The 19,345-nt window shown below is 41.2% G+C and overlaps 1 protein-coding gene across 4 annotated transcripts in view; it reads left to right on the forward strand.

Moving 5' to 3' along the window:
* mink1 (misshapen-like kinase 1) overlaps positions 1 to 18,231 on the forward strand; it is a 47,621-nt gene extending 29,390 nt beyond the window's left edge. For 3 of the 4 annotated variants that reach the window (XM_079647386.1, XM_079647387.1, XM_079647389.1), the window contains 16 exons: positions 200 to 279; positions 2,029 to 2,132; positions 2,220 to 2,311; positions 3,614 to 3,637; positions 4,019 to 4,170; positions 5,587 to 5,689; positions 7,367 to 7,483; positions 8,005 to 8,116; positions 8,978 to 9,127; positions 9,884 to 10,027; positions 10,733 to 10,867; positions 11,004 to 11,104; positions 11,555 to 11,704; positions 11,792 to 11,951; positions 12,054 to 12,193; positions 12,455 to 18,231. In XM_079647386.1, the coding sequence (XP_079503512.1) occupies positions 200 to 279; positions 2,029 to 2,132; positions 2,220 to 2,311; positions 3,614 to 3,637; positions 4,019 to 4,170; positions 5,587 to 5,689; positions 7,367 to 7,483; positions 8,005 to 8,116; positions 8,978 to 9,127; positions 9,884 to 10,027; positions 10,733 to 10,867; positions 11,004 to 11,104; positions 11,555 to 11,704; positions 11,792 to 11,951; positions 12,054 to 12,193; positions 12,455 to 12,538 (1,848 nt within the window). In that variant the 3' untranslated portion in view covers positions 12,539 to 18,231. The remainder of the gene's footprint in view (positions 1 to 199; positions 280 to 2,028; positions 2,133 to 2,219; positions 2,312 to 3,613; positions 3,638 to 4,018; positions 4,171 to 5,586; positions 5,690 to 7,366; positions 7,484 to 8,004; positions 8,117 to 8,977; positions 9,128 to 9,883; positions 10,028 to 10,732; positions 10,868 to 11,003; positions 11,105 to 11,554; positions 11,705 to 11,791; positions 11,952 to 12,053; positions 12,194 to 12,454) is intronic. The other variant, XM_079647388.1, reaches the window with a different exon arrangement.
* The last annotated feature ends 1,114 nt before the right edge of the window (positions 18,232 to 19,345 follow it).

Below are 19,345 nucleotides of genomic sequence, written 5' to 3' on the forward strand. Positions count from 1 at the left end.
TGTGTTTTTGTTGCACCGTTGGAGAAGCCTGTGACACAAGATTTTCATCGACATAACTACACTGTAGCTATGTTCGTTTGACAAATAAAGAACCTTGACCTTGAACCTGGAGTGATGTTTATTAAGGGTGGTGTGAGGGTTAAAACAAACATCCTCTCTGGTTGATCACATTTTAACGTGCCTGCTGTTCCTCCCTCAGATTCCCCAGAGGACAGCGTCCATCGCCACAGCGCTCAACACCAACCTGACTTCTGGCATCAGGCACCCAGTACGAGCCAGGTACCGCGGGAACTAGTTTAATATTTATTTTAATAAGTGCCTGTTTAACACCTGAGCTCTGTTAAGTGCCTCGATAGACATTCATCTGTTTGTCATCTTGCAATCTACTTATTTATCTAAATAGTTTTCACCGCAATAAACCGTTTAATTTTGTCTTAATGTACAATATTTCATTTCACATTCTGTTCTTGTACATATTATATTTACATGTATATAGACTTCTTGCACTATTTTTTATTTGTATTTTTATATTTTATTATATGTTGCATTGTTGCAGGAGCTCAGGTCAGAAGAATTTCATTGCCATTTCTACACTGTAGCTTTGTGGACAATTAAACCTTTGAATCTTAAAAGTCACCTATTATGCAAAACCCACTTCTTCATGTCTCTTCTACATCAACATGTGTCCCCTCTTCTTCATGTCTCTTCTACATCAACATGTGTCCCCTCTTCTTCACATCTCTTCTACATCAACATGTGTCCCCCTCTTCTTCATGTCTCTTCTACATCAACATGTGTCCCCTCTTCTTCATGTCTCTTCTACATCAACATGTGTCCCCTCTTCTTCATGTCTCTTCTACATCAACATGTGTCCCCTCTTCCTCATGTCTCTTCTACATCAACATGTGTCCCCTCTTCCTCATGTCTCTTCTACATCAACATGTGTCCCCTCTTCTTCATGTCTCTTCTACATCAACATGTGTCCCCTCTTCCTCATGTCTCTTCTACATCACCATGTGTCCCCTCTTCTTCATGTCTCTTCTACATCAACATGTGTCCCCTCTTCTTCATGTCTCTTCTACATCAACATGTGTCCCCTCTTCTTCATGTCTCTTCTACATCAGCACGTGTCCCCACTTCTTCATGTCTCTTCTACATCAACATGTGTCCCCTCTTCTTCATGTCTCTTCTACATCAACATGTGTCCCCTCTTCTTCATGTCTCTTCTAAATCAACATGTGTCCCTTCTTCTTCATGTCTCTTCTACATCAACATGTGTCCCCTCTTCTTCATGTCTCTTCTACATCAACATGTGTCCCCTCTTCTTCATGTCTCTTCTACATCAACATGTGTCCCCTCTTCTTCATGTCTCTTCTACATCAACATGTGTCCCCTTTTCTTCATGTCTCTTCTCCATCAACATGTGTCCCCTTTTCTTCATGTCTCTTCTCCATCAACATGTGTCCCCTCTTCTTCCTGTCTCTTCTCCATCAACATGTGTCCCCTCTTCTTCCTGTCTCTTCTACATCAACATGTGTCCCCTCTGTGGAAAGAGACTCAGTTTCAGGAACAAAGATTCTCTCTCTTTTTGTCCTGATCCATTTCTATAAAAACCTGTTTGAAAATGAGCTGATCAGATTTTGGCCACTTTATGATGTCATAACAATTTGTTGGCTTGTGTAACCATTAGCCAATCGGCAACCAAGGTAACCTCCACCTTATCACCTGAATCTCCTCCTAGAGCACCATTGTGTTCTTTGTAACCAAATGTCTCTCAGAGGGGCGTGGGGAGGGGCTCCTTATTTTCATCTAAAGTAACAGACAGAGAATCAGCACTTTGGAAACAGGGCTGAAACAGAGGGGATTATGGGTAATGCTGCAATGATCTGTTTGGTGTTTCAGCCAATCAGAGACATGTTTGTATATATCTGAGACCTATAATATGTTGATGGAAAACAGTATCATAGGGGACCTTTTAAAGTGGTGCTCAATAAGACTTCAGATAACTGATTTGTTTTCTCACAATAGCAATCCGGATCTGAGCCGCAATGATCGCTGGGAGAGAGGAGACAGTATGAGCGTCATCTCCAATCTGCCCCAGACCGGCTCTCTGGAGAGGCATCGCATCCACAGTGAGTCCCTGCCTCCCCCACGCTATTCCTCCACAGATTATCTGATTTCAAAGTTAGAACTACACTCACCAACATTGTTCATTTCAGGTTCCTCCAAAATGGATTCTCCCATGCTGTCCCATGATAGTCGTCACAAGCCGGGGGAGTCTCGCACCTCCTCCCGCCCCGGGCGCCCTGCTGTGAGTTGTTCTTTAAAAACATACATTGTATTGGCCGTGTCTCCAGTATCCCCGACTTAAACTCCAACGCTTCAGGGTGCATGCAACACGTCGTAGGGTTGTGCAGTGGTGACGTATTTCTGTAGGCCGACCCGGAAGTTAGCTTCACAAAGGTTTCCACATCGGATTTCTGTTTATTGCAGAAAATAACGTTTCTGACCAACAAATGTTTTTATGATACTTCTACGTTTTGTTCAGCAGGATAATCTCCACACGTTACCACCACTTTGTGATTTTGAAAACGTAAATGCAATCCGTAATAAGGAAAAAGCTAAAGGCAATAAACAAACTACACAACGATCACATGACTTCACGACGGCTCCGCTAAGCTAAAGGTGGACTCAACTTTGCTGTTAAGTCCACCTTTAGCTTAGCGGGGGTGTCATGCGTATTTTGCGGGCAGTTTTCATGACACATAGAAGCTTCGGACATTCACCTTCACACGTTAGATCAGGGGTCGGCAACCTTTTTGATATGAAGAGCTATTACAAAAACATTTTATCTATCAGCGTGCCAACGATCGGGAATTATCAACGGGGGGGGGTGAGGAGCTCGACGCTCGTGAACTGTCAACAGGAGGACGGTGGGAGCCTCGATGCAGGGAAGTAGTGTGTGGACCTGTCAGCGCAACTTACAGGATGCCGAATTTAACAAACAAATTTAAATAATTGGTTTGAACGGCATAATAATAAGGACGATCGTCCGTTCTGTGATTCTCCAGAACACACACATGGCCAGTCCGCCCCTGTGTAGCATATTATTTCGATGAGAGATGAGCAGATCACCACTGGGCTTTCAACTAAAGACACAGCCACGCAACAACTACGGCATTTGTACAGCTCCTTATGGGGACTGCAATTGGGGAAGTGCTTTCCTCCGTGGTGAAACGATCAGCACTGCACCACGGGGGAAAGCGGCAGTTAGATCAACATTAAACATTTAATAAGCTTGTGTTAACCACAGACCTTATTTTAGGCTTCTAACCACAAACCATTGACTTCGAGAAGAGGGAAGTTCTTAACTGCTGACTAATTTCCGGGTTTTAGGACTCATCACTGCACCTCTTAATGTTGTTTAATCAAAAAAGAAGAACTAATGTACTGTACATAACCTTAGTCGTTTTCAAACACCTGTACGTTGACAGAGTTTACTAACCCAAGGTTTTCTCCTCGTATATCCTTAACACTTTTTCCTGAGCTTCACACAATTGCTGTTCATGTTTCTCCTCTTCTCAAATCCCTGTTTGTTGACTCGATTGTGCAGAGTTACAAGAGAGCTATAGGGGAGGTTAGTATTCATGTCTTTGTGTGTTACGCAACGCTAAGTGTTCATGCATGAGTTTGCCCCTGCATTATTTGGATGCAAGTGATCGTATAGAATGAATTGCACGCTGTACATTGTTGTTGTTTATTGGGTACATCATGTGGCGTCTTTGAACTAAATTCCACTCTATAAATAGTCATTTGTAATGTGTTTACATTTGTTTTTATTGTGTTTCTATGTGAACATCATACCCTCAACACAGGCCTTCTAACCACGCCTGAAAATCATCCCAAAATGTCACTTCAGTTGTGTTTGGATTGGACATTACCTTGGCATGGCACACGTGGATGTCTACTGTGTGTGATGGATGTTTCAGTAAGTAAATGGGGGTGTATGTGTGTGCAGGATCATGGCCTGTTTGCCAAGGAGCGTGCTGAGGAGCAGCCGAGGCCTCCGGTGAAAGCCAACGACTACTCGTCCTCCTCGGAGAGCAGCGAGAGCAGCGAGGAGAGCGAGAGCGGCGAGGGGCCCGAGGAGGAAGAGAGCCCCACAGATCGGTAACTGTTAGAAGAATATATCACTCGTCACCGGCTTGAGCTTCAACATCAGGATCCATGTATTTGTGATCCTCTCAAGAGTAGTAGTCATCACATACAGAGCATTTGGTACAACTAGTGTCCTTCACATGCTGATATCAAAGAGAGGGAGTTACACAGTCACAAGATGGAGGAATACCGGTTCTTGTTTTCTGACTTGTTATCAAGATTCTGAATTTTTTCTCAAAATGGCCAAATTATGTCTTTTTTTCGCAAAATGGCTAAATTCTGACTGTCTCTCAAAATCCTAATCCATAACACTTTTTCTCAAAATTCTGACTTTCTCTCAAAATTCTGACTTTTTCTCAAAATTCTGACTTTTCCTCAAAACTCAGCCTTTATTCGCAAAATGGCAAAATTCTGTATTTTTTCGCAAAATTCTGCCTGTCTCTCAAAATCCTGACTTTCTCTCAAAATTCGGACTTTTGCTCAAAATTCGGACTTTCTCTCAAATTCTGACTTTCTCTCAAAATTCTGACTTTTTCTCAAAATTATGTATTTTTTCGCAAAATCTCAAAATTATGTATTTTTCGCAAAATCTCAAAATTATGTATTTTTTCGCAAAATCTCAAAGTCCTGACTTTTTACTCAAAATCTCAAACAGTGTCCTTCACATGCTGGTATCCAAGAGAGGGAGTTACACAGTCACAAGATGGAGGAATAGAAAGCAGTATTCAATGTTTACTTCAGATTAGCTCCACGTCAGAAATGAGCATGCTTGTCATATGTCTCTCTCCATAGAGGCTGAATCATCATGTTAATCCCATAGCTATCATATGCCTCAAACAGTCCTGATGCTCTTCTAGGTAATCACACATCCTGTCATGTTCACAGCTACAGTTGGGATACCTTTGTTATCATGTTACTCTCAGATTGGAAGAGGACATTCAGTATTTTCCCCACAGTAACACATACAGATGCTAACAAGTCAGGGAGCCAAATAATTAGACGTGTCATCCTGACTACTTTTATATGGTTTTATTTATTTTATAGGTCTTAAAGGTCACCTATTATGCAAAATCCACATGTTCATGTCTCTTCTACATCAACACGTGTCTCCTCTGTGGAAAGAGACTCTGAAAGTTTCAGGAAAAAAGATTGTCTCTCTCTTTGTCCTGATCCATTTCTATAAAAACCTGTCTGAAAATGAGCTGATCAGATTTTGACCACTTTATGATGTCATAACGATGTGTTGTCTTGTGTAACCATTAGCCAATCACCAACCAAGGTAACACCCCCCCCTCACCAAATATCTCTGAGGGGCGTGGGGAGTGCCTTGCTCAAGGGCACCACGGCAAGTGTTGCATGGAAAGTGCTATATAAATAAAGCTTTATTATTATTATCATCCTTGACTTGTGTTGGTCTCTTGATGTCAGTCACAGGGATGGAGACACTGATTCAGTGAACACCATGGTGGTTCACGAGGACGAAGGGGAGCAGGCTGGAGGCTACGGGGACCAGACCATGCTGGTGCAGAGGGTGAGTCATCGAGGACCTGATGGTGCTTTAAATGCATTGTGACTTGTTGGTAAATCAACACACTATTTGTCAAAGAGTATCACAAAGCTCCAAGGCACAGGCACTGGGTCTGTTGTTGTTGTTGTTGTTGTTGTGTTTTTGTAAACACATTGACGAGCCATTGTCCGTGCACCCTTGATAAGCTGATAAAACACAACATGCAGAAAACCCTCAGCAATGTTTTACAGAAAAGCACTTTTTGCTATTTCACTGCTTTGCCCCATCGTTCAAAAAGCACTTGATTATAAACTGAATTTAGAAGGGGACGAGAGTCGACTACTACTACTATTACTAAACTAAGGGATAATGAACATGATATATAATATAATAAGAAACATAGCGGTGCATGGATGCTTACAGGATCATCCTAAAGTAGACAATAAACACCTTTTCTAGTAACTGTATGAATAATGTTACATTTGTTTTTTTATTTTGGGTTATGTCATCCTGTGCTACGTGGGCATAAATCGTTTGAGATTGTTGGCGAGACAGAGATGTGATTCAGTGACAGACCGTGGCTCATGCCGAGTTGAATGTGTGAAATGTCACCTTCACTGAAGAGAAATTGTTTTGCTTGTTAATGCATTTTATTATGCAATTAGCGTCAAATATTTGTGCCAAGCTCCAGTGACCTCACTGAGTGTCAGGGAAAGATATTGAGCTATTCATTAGCCTGGTATTATAAATAAAACACAAATTATCCGGATATTTTTTGATTAATTTCCCACATACTGTGAATGTTGTTTATATTTTTAGAGCAAGTCCTCTCACGCGTTCTAATGACGGCACAGACATTCAATCAATCACAGTTTATTTATATAGCCCAATATCACAAACTTTACATTTGTCTCAAGGGACTTCAGAGTTTGTACAGAATATGAATATGAAACCCTGTGTGCTTGGAAACCTCACACTGGACATGAGAAACTCCCAAAGAAACCCCACAGTTACATCACATGTCACTTGTTAGACGTTTTTATCCAAAGCAACTAACACACTCAATACTGTGGGCAATCCCCACAGGAGCACTTTGGGGTGAAGTGTCTCAGGGACACAACGACATGCGCACTGCAGTGGGGTTTGAACCTGTGACCCCCTGATCCGAACACCAATGCACAACCCACTGCGCCACACGCCTCCAATCCGTTAATGGGGGAACATTTAAAAACAGTCAGTCAGGCTTTTTGTTAATCTACCGTAGGTAAAATACTGAGTAGGGATAAGTACCTCATATAACCCCATTTCACCACATCCAAACTATTTGATATGTTTGAAAGCGTAGAGCGTTTTAAAAGTGTTTTAGATTCTCGGTACTATCAAAGTGTTGTATTTTTTGTTTCCCTTTTTCCTTGACGTGGCACTTAATCATTCCAACTATTTTATGGTCAAACCAAAAATGGCATTTCATTGGCTGCTTGTAAATAACAAAACCCCATTTATAACATACAAAGACACACAATAAATAATATGAAGTTTCTAAAGCAAGTTTGGTCACGACTTCACTTCTTGTGTTTACTTTGGTCTGCTAACCACAGGGGTCATATTCTGGTTATTGGAGCAGCAGATTAGCCTAGATTCAAGTCTCACAGTAACAATATAATAATGTGTGTGTGTGTGGGTTTCTTTTTCACCTGAAAGACCCCAGAGAAGCGGAGTCATAACGGATACACTAACTTGCCAGATGTGGTGCAGCCCTCCCACTCGCCCACTGATTCTGCCTCTCACTCCTCCCCTGGGAAGGACTCTGTTTATGATGTAAGTGTTTCTGAGGCTAAATATATCAAACCTAAATTCCTTGTTTATTGGTATGAGATCCCTCTCTGCAGTATTCCTTTGCAATCTTCTATCCATCTCCCCTTATTCGTTTATTTACTAGTACTTAGTCTACTTCAGTGTTTTTTAACTTAACTTAACCTTTATATGTTTATGTTGTGTACTCTATTGATATATATCTTTCTATCTTTCAAATGTATATATTCACTTTTTTCTAATGTTTTATTCATGTACAATGTATTTTTCCATGCTACTGTTACAAAATAAAATCCCAATTTGCTGAACAGAATAAGAAAAAACATAACGGTGAAATGAAAATAAGTCACTAGTTTCAAAAACAGCACAGAAAGAGTTTTATCCCAATTCAATGAACCATGAACAACGATACGAGGCAACTTCAACTCTCATCAAACACATGTTTCAATGCCAAGGAAAATGTGTTTTCACATTTGATCTGACATTCTCCTTGATATGAATGTTGATGTAACTTCCTGCTCCGACAGTATCAGTCCAGAGGTTTGGTGAAAGCATCTGGAAAGTCCTCCTTCACCACCTTTGTGGATCTGGGCATGTACCAGAGTCCAGGGGGTCCCGGGGACAACATGTCTCTCACTGGTGAGTCAGAAGCTTTTCACACTCCAATCTACTCGGACTTTCTTTACCATTGAACAAGGAGGGGACAGCTGATTGCAAAATAATCCACTCCCTTAAAGGTAGGGTAGGTAAGAATGGAGAAACCGGCTTCAGTGCGCTAGAATTTGAAAATACACAACCGGAAAAAATCTGCCACTTCCTTACAGAGCCCCTCCTCCAACACACACGAACACGCACATGACCAATGAGGGCACGAGATAAGTGTGTGCACAGATGGAAGGCTGACAGGCAGGTAGGCCATCCAGTTATTTTAGCCGGGCCGGCTCAGATGATTGGTCGTACTTTTTACAGCGCCACGGCTTCCACAGATGACATTTTTTATGGTTTTTTTGTCAAAGCACTTCAGATATTCATTGCTATCGGGATGTTAAGAGCATTCCATGGAATATAACAACAAGTGTATCTCGAGCCGGTTTCTCAAACTTACCTCATTGGTCATGTGCGCGTGCGTGTGTGTTGGAGGAGGGACTCTGTAAGGAAGTGGCAGATTTTTTCCGGCTGCGTACTTTCAAATTCTAGAGCACTCGAGCTGGTTTCTCCATTCTTACCTACCCTACCTTTTAAGATGAGTTCCTATTACAACATATATATTTTTTTTAAAGTAGCATGTTCCTGTTTAAAAATGATAAACATTTGAGTCTCTAAAAATATATGATTTGCAAAACGGTACTTTTAATATAATGTGACCCCAAATAAATACAAAATAATAAAAAGGCTAAACCCATTTGGGAGATGTGTCCAGTTCCCAGCCTTGTAATCTTCTGCCCTTGTCTATGTTTCTCTTCCTTAAATATTCTGTTTCTCTTGCCCCCCCCCGCCTAGGCTCCAGGTTTGAGCAGCTGAAGATGGAGGTGAGGAAAGGATCCATGGTGAACGTCAATCCCACCAACACGCGCCCCCCAAATGACACGCCTGAGATCCGCAAGTACAAGAAGAGGTTCAACTCTGAGATCCTGTGTGCCGCGCTGTGGGGTGAGAACACATTCCACACCCGTTATTAATCCCACAAATTCAGCTTTTCCACTGTGTTATGGAGAGGTGCCAGGGTGCCTTGCTCAAGCACACCCGGCAGTTTCCCTGAGGTTAGATAGATAGATACTTTATTGATCCCAAGTTGGTGAAATTATTCTGTTACAGCAGCAAAATGTTCAGGCATACAAATATTTGAAAGGTGGAATGAAGTTAGTATAAACACTTCAGCTCAAAGAATACACAATATAAAATATTCTGGTTGAATTACAATGTTCTCTTAAGAAACAGCAGCAGAAATGTAGACATGACACATATAACATATATACCTAGGATACTTTATAAATAGTATGTTAATTGGCACCTGAGTCTCTACCAGTAAACACGATCCGGTCGGGACCACTGGCACCGTTTCAGTTCCCGAGCCAAGTCCCTACAGACCACCAATGAGATTAAACACCAAGCAACATCTGATCCATTATTGTGTGTGTGTGTGTGTGTGTGTGTGTGTGTGTGTGTGTGTGTGTGTGTGTGTGTGTGTGTGTGTGTGTGTGTGTGTGTGTGTGTGTGTGTGTGTGTGTGTGTGTGTGTGTGTGTGTGTGTGTGTGTGTGTGTGTGTGTGTGTGTGTGTGTGTGTGTGTGTGTGTGTGTGTGTGTGTGTGTGTGTGTGTGTGTGTGTGTGTGTGTGTGTGTGTGTGTGTGTGTGTGTGTGTGTGTGTGTGTGTGTGTGTGTGTGTGTGTGTGTGTGTGTGTTTCCAGGCGTGAACCTGCTGGTGGGCACAGAGAACGGTCTGAAGCTGCTGGACCGCAGCGGGCAGGGGAAGGTTTACCCCCTCATCAACTCCCGCAGGTTCCAGCAGATGGACGTCCTGGAGGGCCTCAACCTGCTCATCACTATCTCAGGTCAATACAGCTCCTCACCAGGCTGAGCCCTTTTTAGTTTTTGAGTGAGGGTAAAATGACATTACATTGAAGATTTCATGTCACCTAGAAATTAATTGTCAACACAATTTGACTTAAATGAGATAGTACCAATTAATACTTCATCCCAACTCATTTTTTCGTCACCAGGCTGATCCCAATGCAGCTGCTCAAAGCTCTCTGAACTTTAGGAATAAGACTTCCCTTAATGGGATGCCGAATTGTTCCAATGCCTTCAGAGGGATTACTTGCTTTAACTTTGCTCCTGAAGGTCAAAAGAAAGCAGTTTTAATGTTTCAGTTAGGGCCTGAACGTTTTGACAAAAGCTTATATCACAACCATTTTTGAGAACTCAAGCGAAATGACATTTTATAATTTACTGTGTTAATGATTTTAATGACAATTGAAGGTGATTTCTGATGCTTTTGTTAGATATATACACATAACATCTTGACAATGAATCAGTATTATGTTAAGAAAGAAGCAGAATTATGCAGTGTTCATGTTTTGTGACTTTAAAGTAGCAAAGATTAAAGTTGGATCCTGCTCTACTACCAGAACCGACAGACATGACCTTGTTCACATTAAATACATTTGAGTTTTAAGACTCCCTGATCTTCTGTTTGTCGTCTGCAAAGTTTGACTTATTGCTGATATTAGTATTGATGTTCCTCTGGCTCTTTGAAGGCAAGAAAAACAAGGTGCGTGTTTACTACCTGGCCTGGCTGAGGAACAAGATCCTGCACAACGACCCCGAGGTGGAGAAGAAGCAGGGCTGGACCACGGTGGGGGAGATGGAGGGCTGCGTGCACTACAAAGTGGGTGAGTGACGGACCACCATTGTTTTATGACTGCGGTCTATTCCGCTCTGGAGAAATTCTCCATAAATGCATTTGGCACGGTGAATTATTGATTGCGAGTGTCTGATGTCAGATGGCCTTGTGGTTGTTCTATCCAGTGAAATACGAGAGGATAAAGTTCCTGGTGATTGCTTTGAAGAATGCCGTGGAAGTGTATGCTTGGGCGCCCAAACCTTATCACAAATTCATGGCCTTCAAGGTGAGTCTCCTCTTTCCCATGAGCCCAGATTAGCTGCACACGATCAGCCAACCAGAAGAGCATTTCAAAAGGACACATGATGCTCAGTTTCAGGCTCATATCTGTATTCTGTGTCTCTGCTGGGACATGTCTCCAGGCCTTAATGTTCAGAAAGCACTGCCTGTGCTGCAGCACCTCTTTTCACCCTCTGTCTGAAACCAGAGCCCAGTCTGCTCTGATTGGTTACCTGGCAGGCTCTGTTGTCATTGATCGTAAGCTTAGCGATCTCCCACCCCTTAGCCTATCACAAGTAGAAGTGCGAGTGCTACATAGTGATGTCACAAAGGTGTCCAGGAATTTGGATTCAAGCCGTCGCGGACCATTTACATGCAAATAAACGTATATAACAAACCCCCAAAAAGCATAGTCAGGCCACTTGAAGTTGAGTATCCTCTCGCTTTCTGCTCCCAGTCTTTTGCAGATCTGCCACACCGGCCTGTCCTCGTTGACCTGACCGTGGAGGAAGGTCAGAGGTTGAAGGTCATCTACGGTTCGTGTGCTGGCTTCCATGCCATCGACGTGGACTCCGGAAACAACTATGACATTTATATCCCCGTTCATGTACGTTGCACAGCTTTCAGACAGCAGTGTTTTCTTTTTTTTTAGGATGTGAAAGGAGCTCACCCCTCTTGTTTTCCTCTCAAACAGATCCAGAGTCAGGTGTTGCCGCACGCCATCGTGTTCCTGCCCAGCTCAGACGGCATGGAGATGCTGCTGTGCTACGAAGACGAGGGCGTCTACGTCAACACCTACGGACGAATCATCAAGGACGTGGTCCTGCAGTGGGGCGAGATGCCCACATCTGTTGGTGCGGCACAAAGTCTACAAACACACTCACATGGACACAAAGGGGATGTTTAAACTCTACAAGTTTGTTTGCCTTAAGCTGATTCTTTATTCTGCCTTGCAGCTCACATCTGCTCCAACCAGATCATGGGATGGGGAGAGAAGGCCATTGAGATCCGATCTGTGGAGACCGGCCACCTGGACGGGGTGTTCATGCACAAAAGAGCTCAGAGGCTGAAGTTCCTCTGTGAGAGAAACGACAAGGTACGATCGTGTTGGACAGTGAGGTCACAAAGGGATGGGACAGTAACATTTTCATTTGCAGAATGCCATTCAAAAAACTCTTAAGGAATAAATACAACATGGTGAATTCCCATTATCAGTTTAATCATAAAAGTCCTGACATACGTGGCTGGAAAAGATCACACATACATGACTTCAAAACCCCATATCGTCCGAAAGCTAATCACTTAGCGTCTGAGTTTTATAACATGCATGTAACGGTGTGTCTGTTGCGCTCTCCAGGTGTTCTTCGCCTCGGTGCGGTCCGGCGGCAGCAGCCAGGTGTACTTCATGACGTTGAACAGAAACTGCATCATGAACTGGTGAAGGATCAGCTGCTCGGTCAGTGTGTCGACCAGCACGGGGTCGAGAGGAAGTGATCACAAGCGCATGAATACACACATGCGAAAAAACCTCCTGTTTATCTACAGCTCTCTCATACACTCATGTTTCAAGTACACACACACACACACATACACACACACACACACACACACACACACACACACACACACACACACACACACACACACACACACACACACTCGCTCTCTCTTAGACAAACACACACACACACAATATTTCATTCCATTCCCCCCTGATAACACTAGCTTCAAATGTTAATACCATTTATTGATTTGTACTGTAAATATTCCTGTCTTGATTTACTTTAATTGGTGGTTTTCAGTCGTATCTATTTAGTTCCTCTACTTGTGAAGTGTGTGACATTCCTTAAAGGTTCGACAGTACGTTCTGAAGAAGGCATTATTTATCAAACCCTGTATGTTCAAATGAAGCTGTAAATAGGTAGCACCTTACACTTAGATCTGAATCATTTGCAGGCCTTTTATTTAGCCTCAGTTTGTTGCTACCCAACAAATGGACGTGAAATAATTCAATGCTGGAAATCTGCAGTGGCTTGAGGCAATGTCAGGGAGGCTTAATGGAAGGATTTAATACACACATATTACAAATGTACTTTAAAGTCAAGACAAAGTAGCTAGTTGAAGTATTTGTAGTTTCCGTATCATAACCTGAAGTCTGGCTTCCACTAACTTTGCCTGAATGATAATGCAACTCTTAATCACAGCGAGTAAGCCTTGAAAGATTTAAAAAGCAAAATAGATTTCAGTTTAAAAACTAATAAATGATTAAAAAAACTATCGGAAGTCTCATAAATGTGCAGTACTCTGACTCCGTAATGTGAAATCTCCTGCTTTGCCTTTTCCTCCCCGAAGGTGAAGCCTTCATTATTTGACTCATCAGACTTTTCTGTCTTCATAGATTTACAAAAAAATACAACAAAAAAAACGTTATTTATATGTAGTGATTCCGTATTGGTATACTAGCTACTATACTGATCTTCTTAATTTGACTGTAATTATATTGCCATTATATTGCAATATATGCTATTCTGTGGCGTTTCTGTTTGGAGAGGGGTGTTTAAGCCCCTGTCACACTGTACCGAAATTGACACCCGATGGACACACGATTAAGGAAATGTTCAAATTCGGCTCTGATCGTAACAACATCAGGCCATTCGTGAGGGCATCTTAGGCCATCGTATGACCGCTGGTGGAGTTTCTCAGGCTCCGGCAGCAACTTCGTGAGCGGTGGCAACATCTTTGGTATCACAAAGCATTGCCGAAGGACCTTGTGAAGGTTCATTTTCGTGTTGACTTCGTGTGTCCATTTTGCCCTTCGTAAGGCATTCGTGAGGGCATCTTAAGCCATCGTATGACCGCCGGTGGAATTTATCAGGCTCCGGCAGCAACTTCGGGAGCGGTGGCAAAGTCTTTGGCATGTCCAAGATGGCTTAAGATGCCCTCACGAATGTCCCGATGCTGCTCCGATCAGAGCCGAATTTGAACATTTCCTTTATCGTGTGTCCATCTGGTTGTTTTATTGCACAACAAAATCATGTAGACATATTATGTAAATAACCCAATTTGTGTTCTGTGAAACTAAAAAGGATATAATATATTATTTTGAAGGCGAGGAAGTTGTTGTTGCTATGGAAACAACATGACGGAGAAAACTTAATATCTTCTACATATAAAGACGGAGAAAGTAAAGAACAAAGTCTGAAAATATCAGTACAGTATCATAATACTTTAACATAATTGTTTGTGTTACTTTTGTTGCAGTTGTATGTCTTAGATGTAATGTAAATGTTGCCTTCGTGTGTGGTTCGGGGCCATCTTCGTGCGAAATTCACAATTCCATATTTCGTGTGTCCATCGGGTGTCAATTTCGTGACAGTGTGACAGGGGCTTTAAGAGCGGTAGGGAGTGACGGGATATTTGTCAGGAAAGTAGGACATGTAGAAACGTGGTAAGACAGTGATTAATGGAGATCATTTTCCTACCGCAGCGATCTACTCTTCTGTATTATATTTCAGTTCTTAGTGTGGATCTCTTTGTGAAGGGATTGCAGTAGAAGCGCTCTTCGTGTGGTACAGTTCGTTATTCGTTTTAGGCCAGTGGAAAGATGACATGTAGGGTGACTCTGCAATACCACGGCGAACTGCTGGAGCACATGAGACTTAATATATTTGATTTATATATATATATACACTCTGCCAAAGTCCACAGCATAATCTGCAACGGGGTGATGGATCGAAGCCAAAGGGGGTGGGGCTTATATGGGGATTTTAGGAGAAATATCTCGAACCAATGTCCCTTTCTGTACATCCAAAACTAATATTCTGTCGTTCCTAAAGTCTTTACTCTACAGTAGTAATCTAGTAGTTTTCCATTTGTTTAGTTTGTTCTCATACAGCAGACTTTACGGTAAAGGTCTGAGGCAGCGCTATCGGGAAGTAGCTTGGCTTTTGTTTGTTCTGTCAGCAGAGGGTAGGTCAACACGTGAACCGAGATCGTTCTGTAGTGATTCACGGTGTTTCAACACTTCCACAGCACTTTGCTTTCAACAGGTGGACTTTTCTGCAATCCCATCATGTCTCTCGTCAGCATGGAGTTGGAGAAATGTCTACAAATGTAGAGTTTATAGATACAAGCTGACAACGCAACTGTACTTTTCTTCTGGAAGGTTTTGGGTTCTATCGAAAAGAGTCTTGGCTAGTGATCAGTGGGAAAGAAGATATATTTAATAGCGGCACAAAGAAAGTTTGCAGAGAAAGTTTAAGCAAAGATTATATAAATAGATGTTCAATTTTATGGTGGATAGATTATAAAAACAAACTGTAGGCTATATGGGCATGGAAAGCACTTTCACTTCTGTAAACATACATTTATAAATATATCTCCAACAGGTTCTTGGTGTGCATGTAAGCCATTGAAATAGAGTATGTAGTACTGTATCAAAGTTGTTATCCCCTTTTTAGCAAAAGTGTTTTTATTCTTGAATATCTGTTGCGTGCCATGACTTATATTTCAAAATGTCACCACTACAATCCACCGGGAGCTCTGGCACTCGTGCTTTTTATGGTACAAAGACATCATCACTTTTTATCAATCTGCCATGTTTACAGTCAAAGCAGTGCCTTGGAGTTAGGAAGAAGAGATGTTTAAGGATGGGTTATGAGCCCCCGCCCCACTTGTCTCTTACTTGAAATCCCATGAAGAAGAGGCACAGCTGTATTTGCTCCTTGAATATGATTTATGTCATGTGCCATTTAAGTGCACTTAGGTCAAATCCAGAATGTCCTGCTGATGTTCTTGAGTTGCTTTTTGGCACCTTGTATATTACCTAAAAAAAAAAACAGAAAGTGGCAATAACAAATATTTAACACATGTCAAATTAATCCAGTGTAACGGATATACTCACAGTGGGAGCCCGCCTAGTAAAAAGCCATACGTGTGTTGTGTGAAGTCAACTCAGATCGATGCAGCCCTGTGAGTGACGTCTGCTCAGAAAACGAGTCGAGATGTTGATCGTGTAATCTTGGTACTGGGGAAAGTATCTTGATTATATTCTGAGAAGCCTATTTTATAAGATATGTAAATTAGTCTATATTGAGAAATCAAAGTGAATGTACATCTATGAGACAGATTTGTATTTATATGAAAATGTGTACCGCTCTATTAATCAAAGCACAATGTATTTTATGGCAGAGAGATCAAAGCTAGAATTAGGTGGTGTTTTCTTTATTCCTAATTCATCTTCTATTAGTAGTTCTAGTGAATCGAGTAGACAGCTGTGTGTGCGTTGGCTGTCAGTAACTGCAGCGTTTCTGTTCACTTATATAGACGTATACAAATACTGTCTGCTGTCTTCTCCCTCCCAGCTGTGATTCAGACACTCGGGGGGACGTGCAGATCGGTTCAGGATGTGGCCTCTGGTTTAATTTGTCTTTGTGAGGTTGACAGGATGTTAAAATGCTCAGGCTGTGATGTGAGGGGCGGGACGTCCCTTGGCGTGAGGAGATTGGGTCTTGGTTTTGGTATTGTCTACAAATCGTAAGCATTTGGCACGTGAGGATTGCATCGATCAATTAGCGACAATTACAGACAAAGACAATTAGGATTTCTTGACTATGTTAATTGTGTGTGTTTTGTCACCAGGTATGAAAGATCTTAAAGGGTAACTCGAATGATTTTGCACATCAATATGTTAGCGCGTCTTGTGGAGTCAAACAGCATATTGAAATTATTATTATTTGTATTTTCTGGCTCATCAGAAAATTCCTACATTTGTCCCAAAACATGGGGAAGTTTCAAGCAATGTCTTCCCCTCTATCTCCTCTTTTCAACACTTTATCTCTAAAAGGTACTATATGGAACACAAAATACAAAGTGTTTATTGCACAGAGCAAACAGGAGTGTAATAGTTTCAGTGTGGCAGCCAATAATACCCCCAAAAATAAATGAAACATTATGAAGTATATTTACAACAATACAACACGTGAAGTCTGATAAATCACCTCAACTGATCAGTCAGTTGTTTAGGACTGAAGTGGGGTGTTGAGTTGGAAAGACTTGATCTGCCCAGACCAAGATATCCCATCAAAAATAATGGCAGTGATGTTGCATTGTGGGCAATGTAGTCACCAGATTTTCACCAACATTGATGTGTAAAATCAGTGCAGTTATCTGTAAAACACATTCTCATGTTGCATTATGTCATATGTACTTAGCTGCACAAGCTTTGAGAAATCATAATTTGACTAATGAATATACGTTTAGTTATTGGTTGAGATAATTGAGTCTGAATTTAATTCCAAATATAACACTTGCTGTCTTATTGTGCTGCACAATCATTGGTTGCAGTTTGAAAGACAGAAGAGTAGTTTGTGGTTGTGGATTCTCCTAAAAGCACCTTAAGGTGTAAAAGTGCTATTTCATTTTGTGCCAAGAGCCATTAAAAGACCCTCACAAGTCTTTAGTTTTGAGTGTCATTGAAGCACGACCTGATGTAACGTGGCTTCACTGTAGGTGTACAACATCCTCTTTGGGGGGCAGATGATGACATTTCTTTTAAATAAGCAATACAAGCATTTGAACAAATCAAACAAAATGGCTGTCCATCTCAGTGTGACCTACAGGAAGTGGTTCTTCAGTGGCCTTTGGCGGACTGAATGTAGGCTGGATCGTGTGTTGCTCGTTATCGACGTCTGTACTTTACTTTTCTCAAGAAACAATTGCTTATCTCTGCTGGGATGCTTTTTCTTCTCATGCTATAATGAAATCCAAGAAACTGCCTTTACAAACTACGGATAGATGATGGCTAATATTCTGATGAGGCACTCTTCCCTATATTTCTAATCAATCAGGTGTGAATGGATTAGGAGGCGGATCAAACTTTGGGAGCTCTAAAACGATCTTTAGACAGAACTACAATACTTATCATTCTTTTCAAAATCCTTTCTCTTTTTTTTTTAAGACGATAAACATCTTAGCAATGTTTTAGTGTGTGTGCGTGGGTCTGTGTTACTTGTGAGAGGTTAACTCCAGATTGTATTTCATAGACTGATAAACTTTAAAACTTTCAAAAGATTGTGTTGAATGAATTCATGTCTTAATACAGAACTGTTTGAAAAATAAAATACCTTGATCTCATCAGTCTTGGTTTCCTTTCTTTGCACTATGACAAATGTTCATTACATGTCTGACTTTAAATACTTTTCTTTGAATAATTATTGATATTGTGGAGGCTCATATTGACTCTCCAAAATAAAAGGCCCTGCACAAGAGATTTCCTCTATTGATTACAGTTTTTTTTAAAGGTAATTGTTCTTGGACCTTTGGATACAATTAGAGAAAATGAAATAAAGCAGAATAATTAAGTGACTGTTCCGAGTTTACTACTGGTGTTCAGCAGAGGTGGGAGAAGTACTCGGATCTAACAAGTGACTTGTAATGTAATGTAATCTTGTACTTGAGTAAAAGTAGAAGTACCAGAATGTAGGAGTACTCTGTTACAAGTCAAAGTTCTGCATTCAAAATATTACTCAAGTAAAAAAGGTCCATTTCAGAATAATATATATGATATGTTTTATAATGATTGATCATTAAAGTGTTCTCAAAGCTGGTAAAGGTGCAGCTTTATGAGTTTGTATACTGCAGGGCAGCTTGTGAATTTACTCCAGGTGGAAATAAAGTCTGATTTAACACTTGATTATATTTCACATCCTTCATCCAGATCTACAGATCTGGATGAATTTACAGGTTTACAGGTTAAGTAACTAAAGGTATTCAATACATGCAGTGGAGTAAAAGTACAGAAGTAGAAGTACAAAGTAGCATAACATGGAAATACTCAAGTAAAGTACAAATACCTCAATCTTTTGCTTAAGTACAGTACTACAATAAATGTACTTAGTTACTTCCCATCTCTGGTGTTTAGTGCTTGTAATACAATAGTAATGAAATGAGAAATGTCCGCTAGTGTTGAACCACATGATGGTGCTAAAATCACTGGATGTGTATCATTTACTTTATGTGCACTTTGCTTTGAAGACTGTGAATATGTCCACTTACTTTTACATAAAATGAATAGCCTCAAAGTTAAGGTACATGTTTTCTTTTTCGATGTAAAACGTGTTTTATCCTGTTTGTGAAGCTGAGGAGACGAGGCAGCTGCTGCGCCCCCTGGCGGCTGGAGGTACAAACACTTGAATCTGCACATCGTGTATGAGACACTTCAATCAGAAGATAAAACAAACACAAAGTG

The sequence above is a fragment of the Notothenia rossii genome (assembly GCF_949606895.1).
Source record: "Notothenia rossii genome assembly, chromosome: 9".
Lineage (NCBI taxonomy): Eukaryota > Metazoa > Chordata > Actinopteri > Perciformes > Nototheniidae > Notothenia > Notothenia rossii.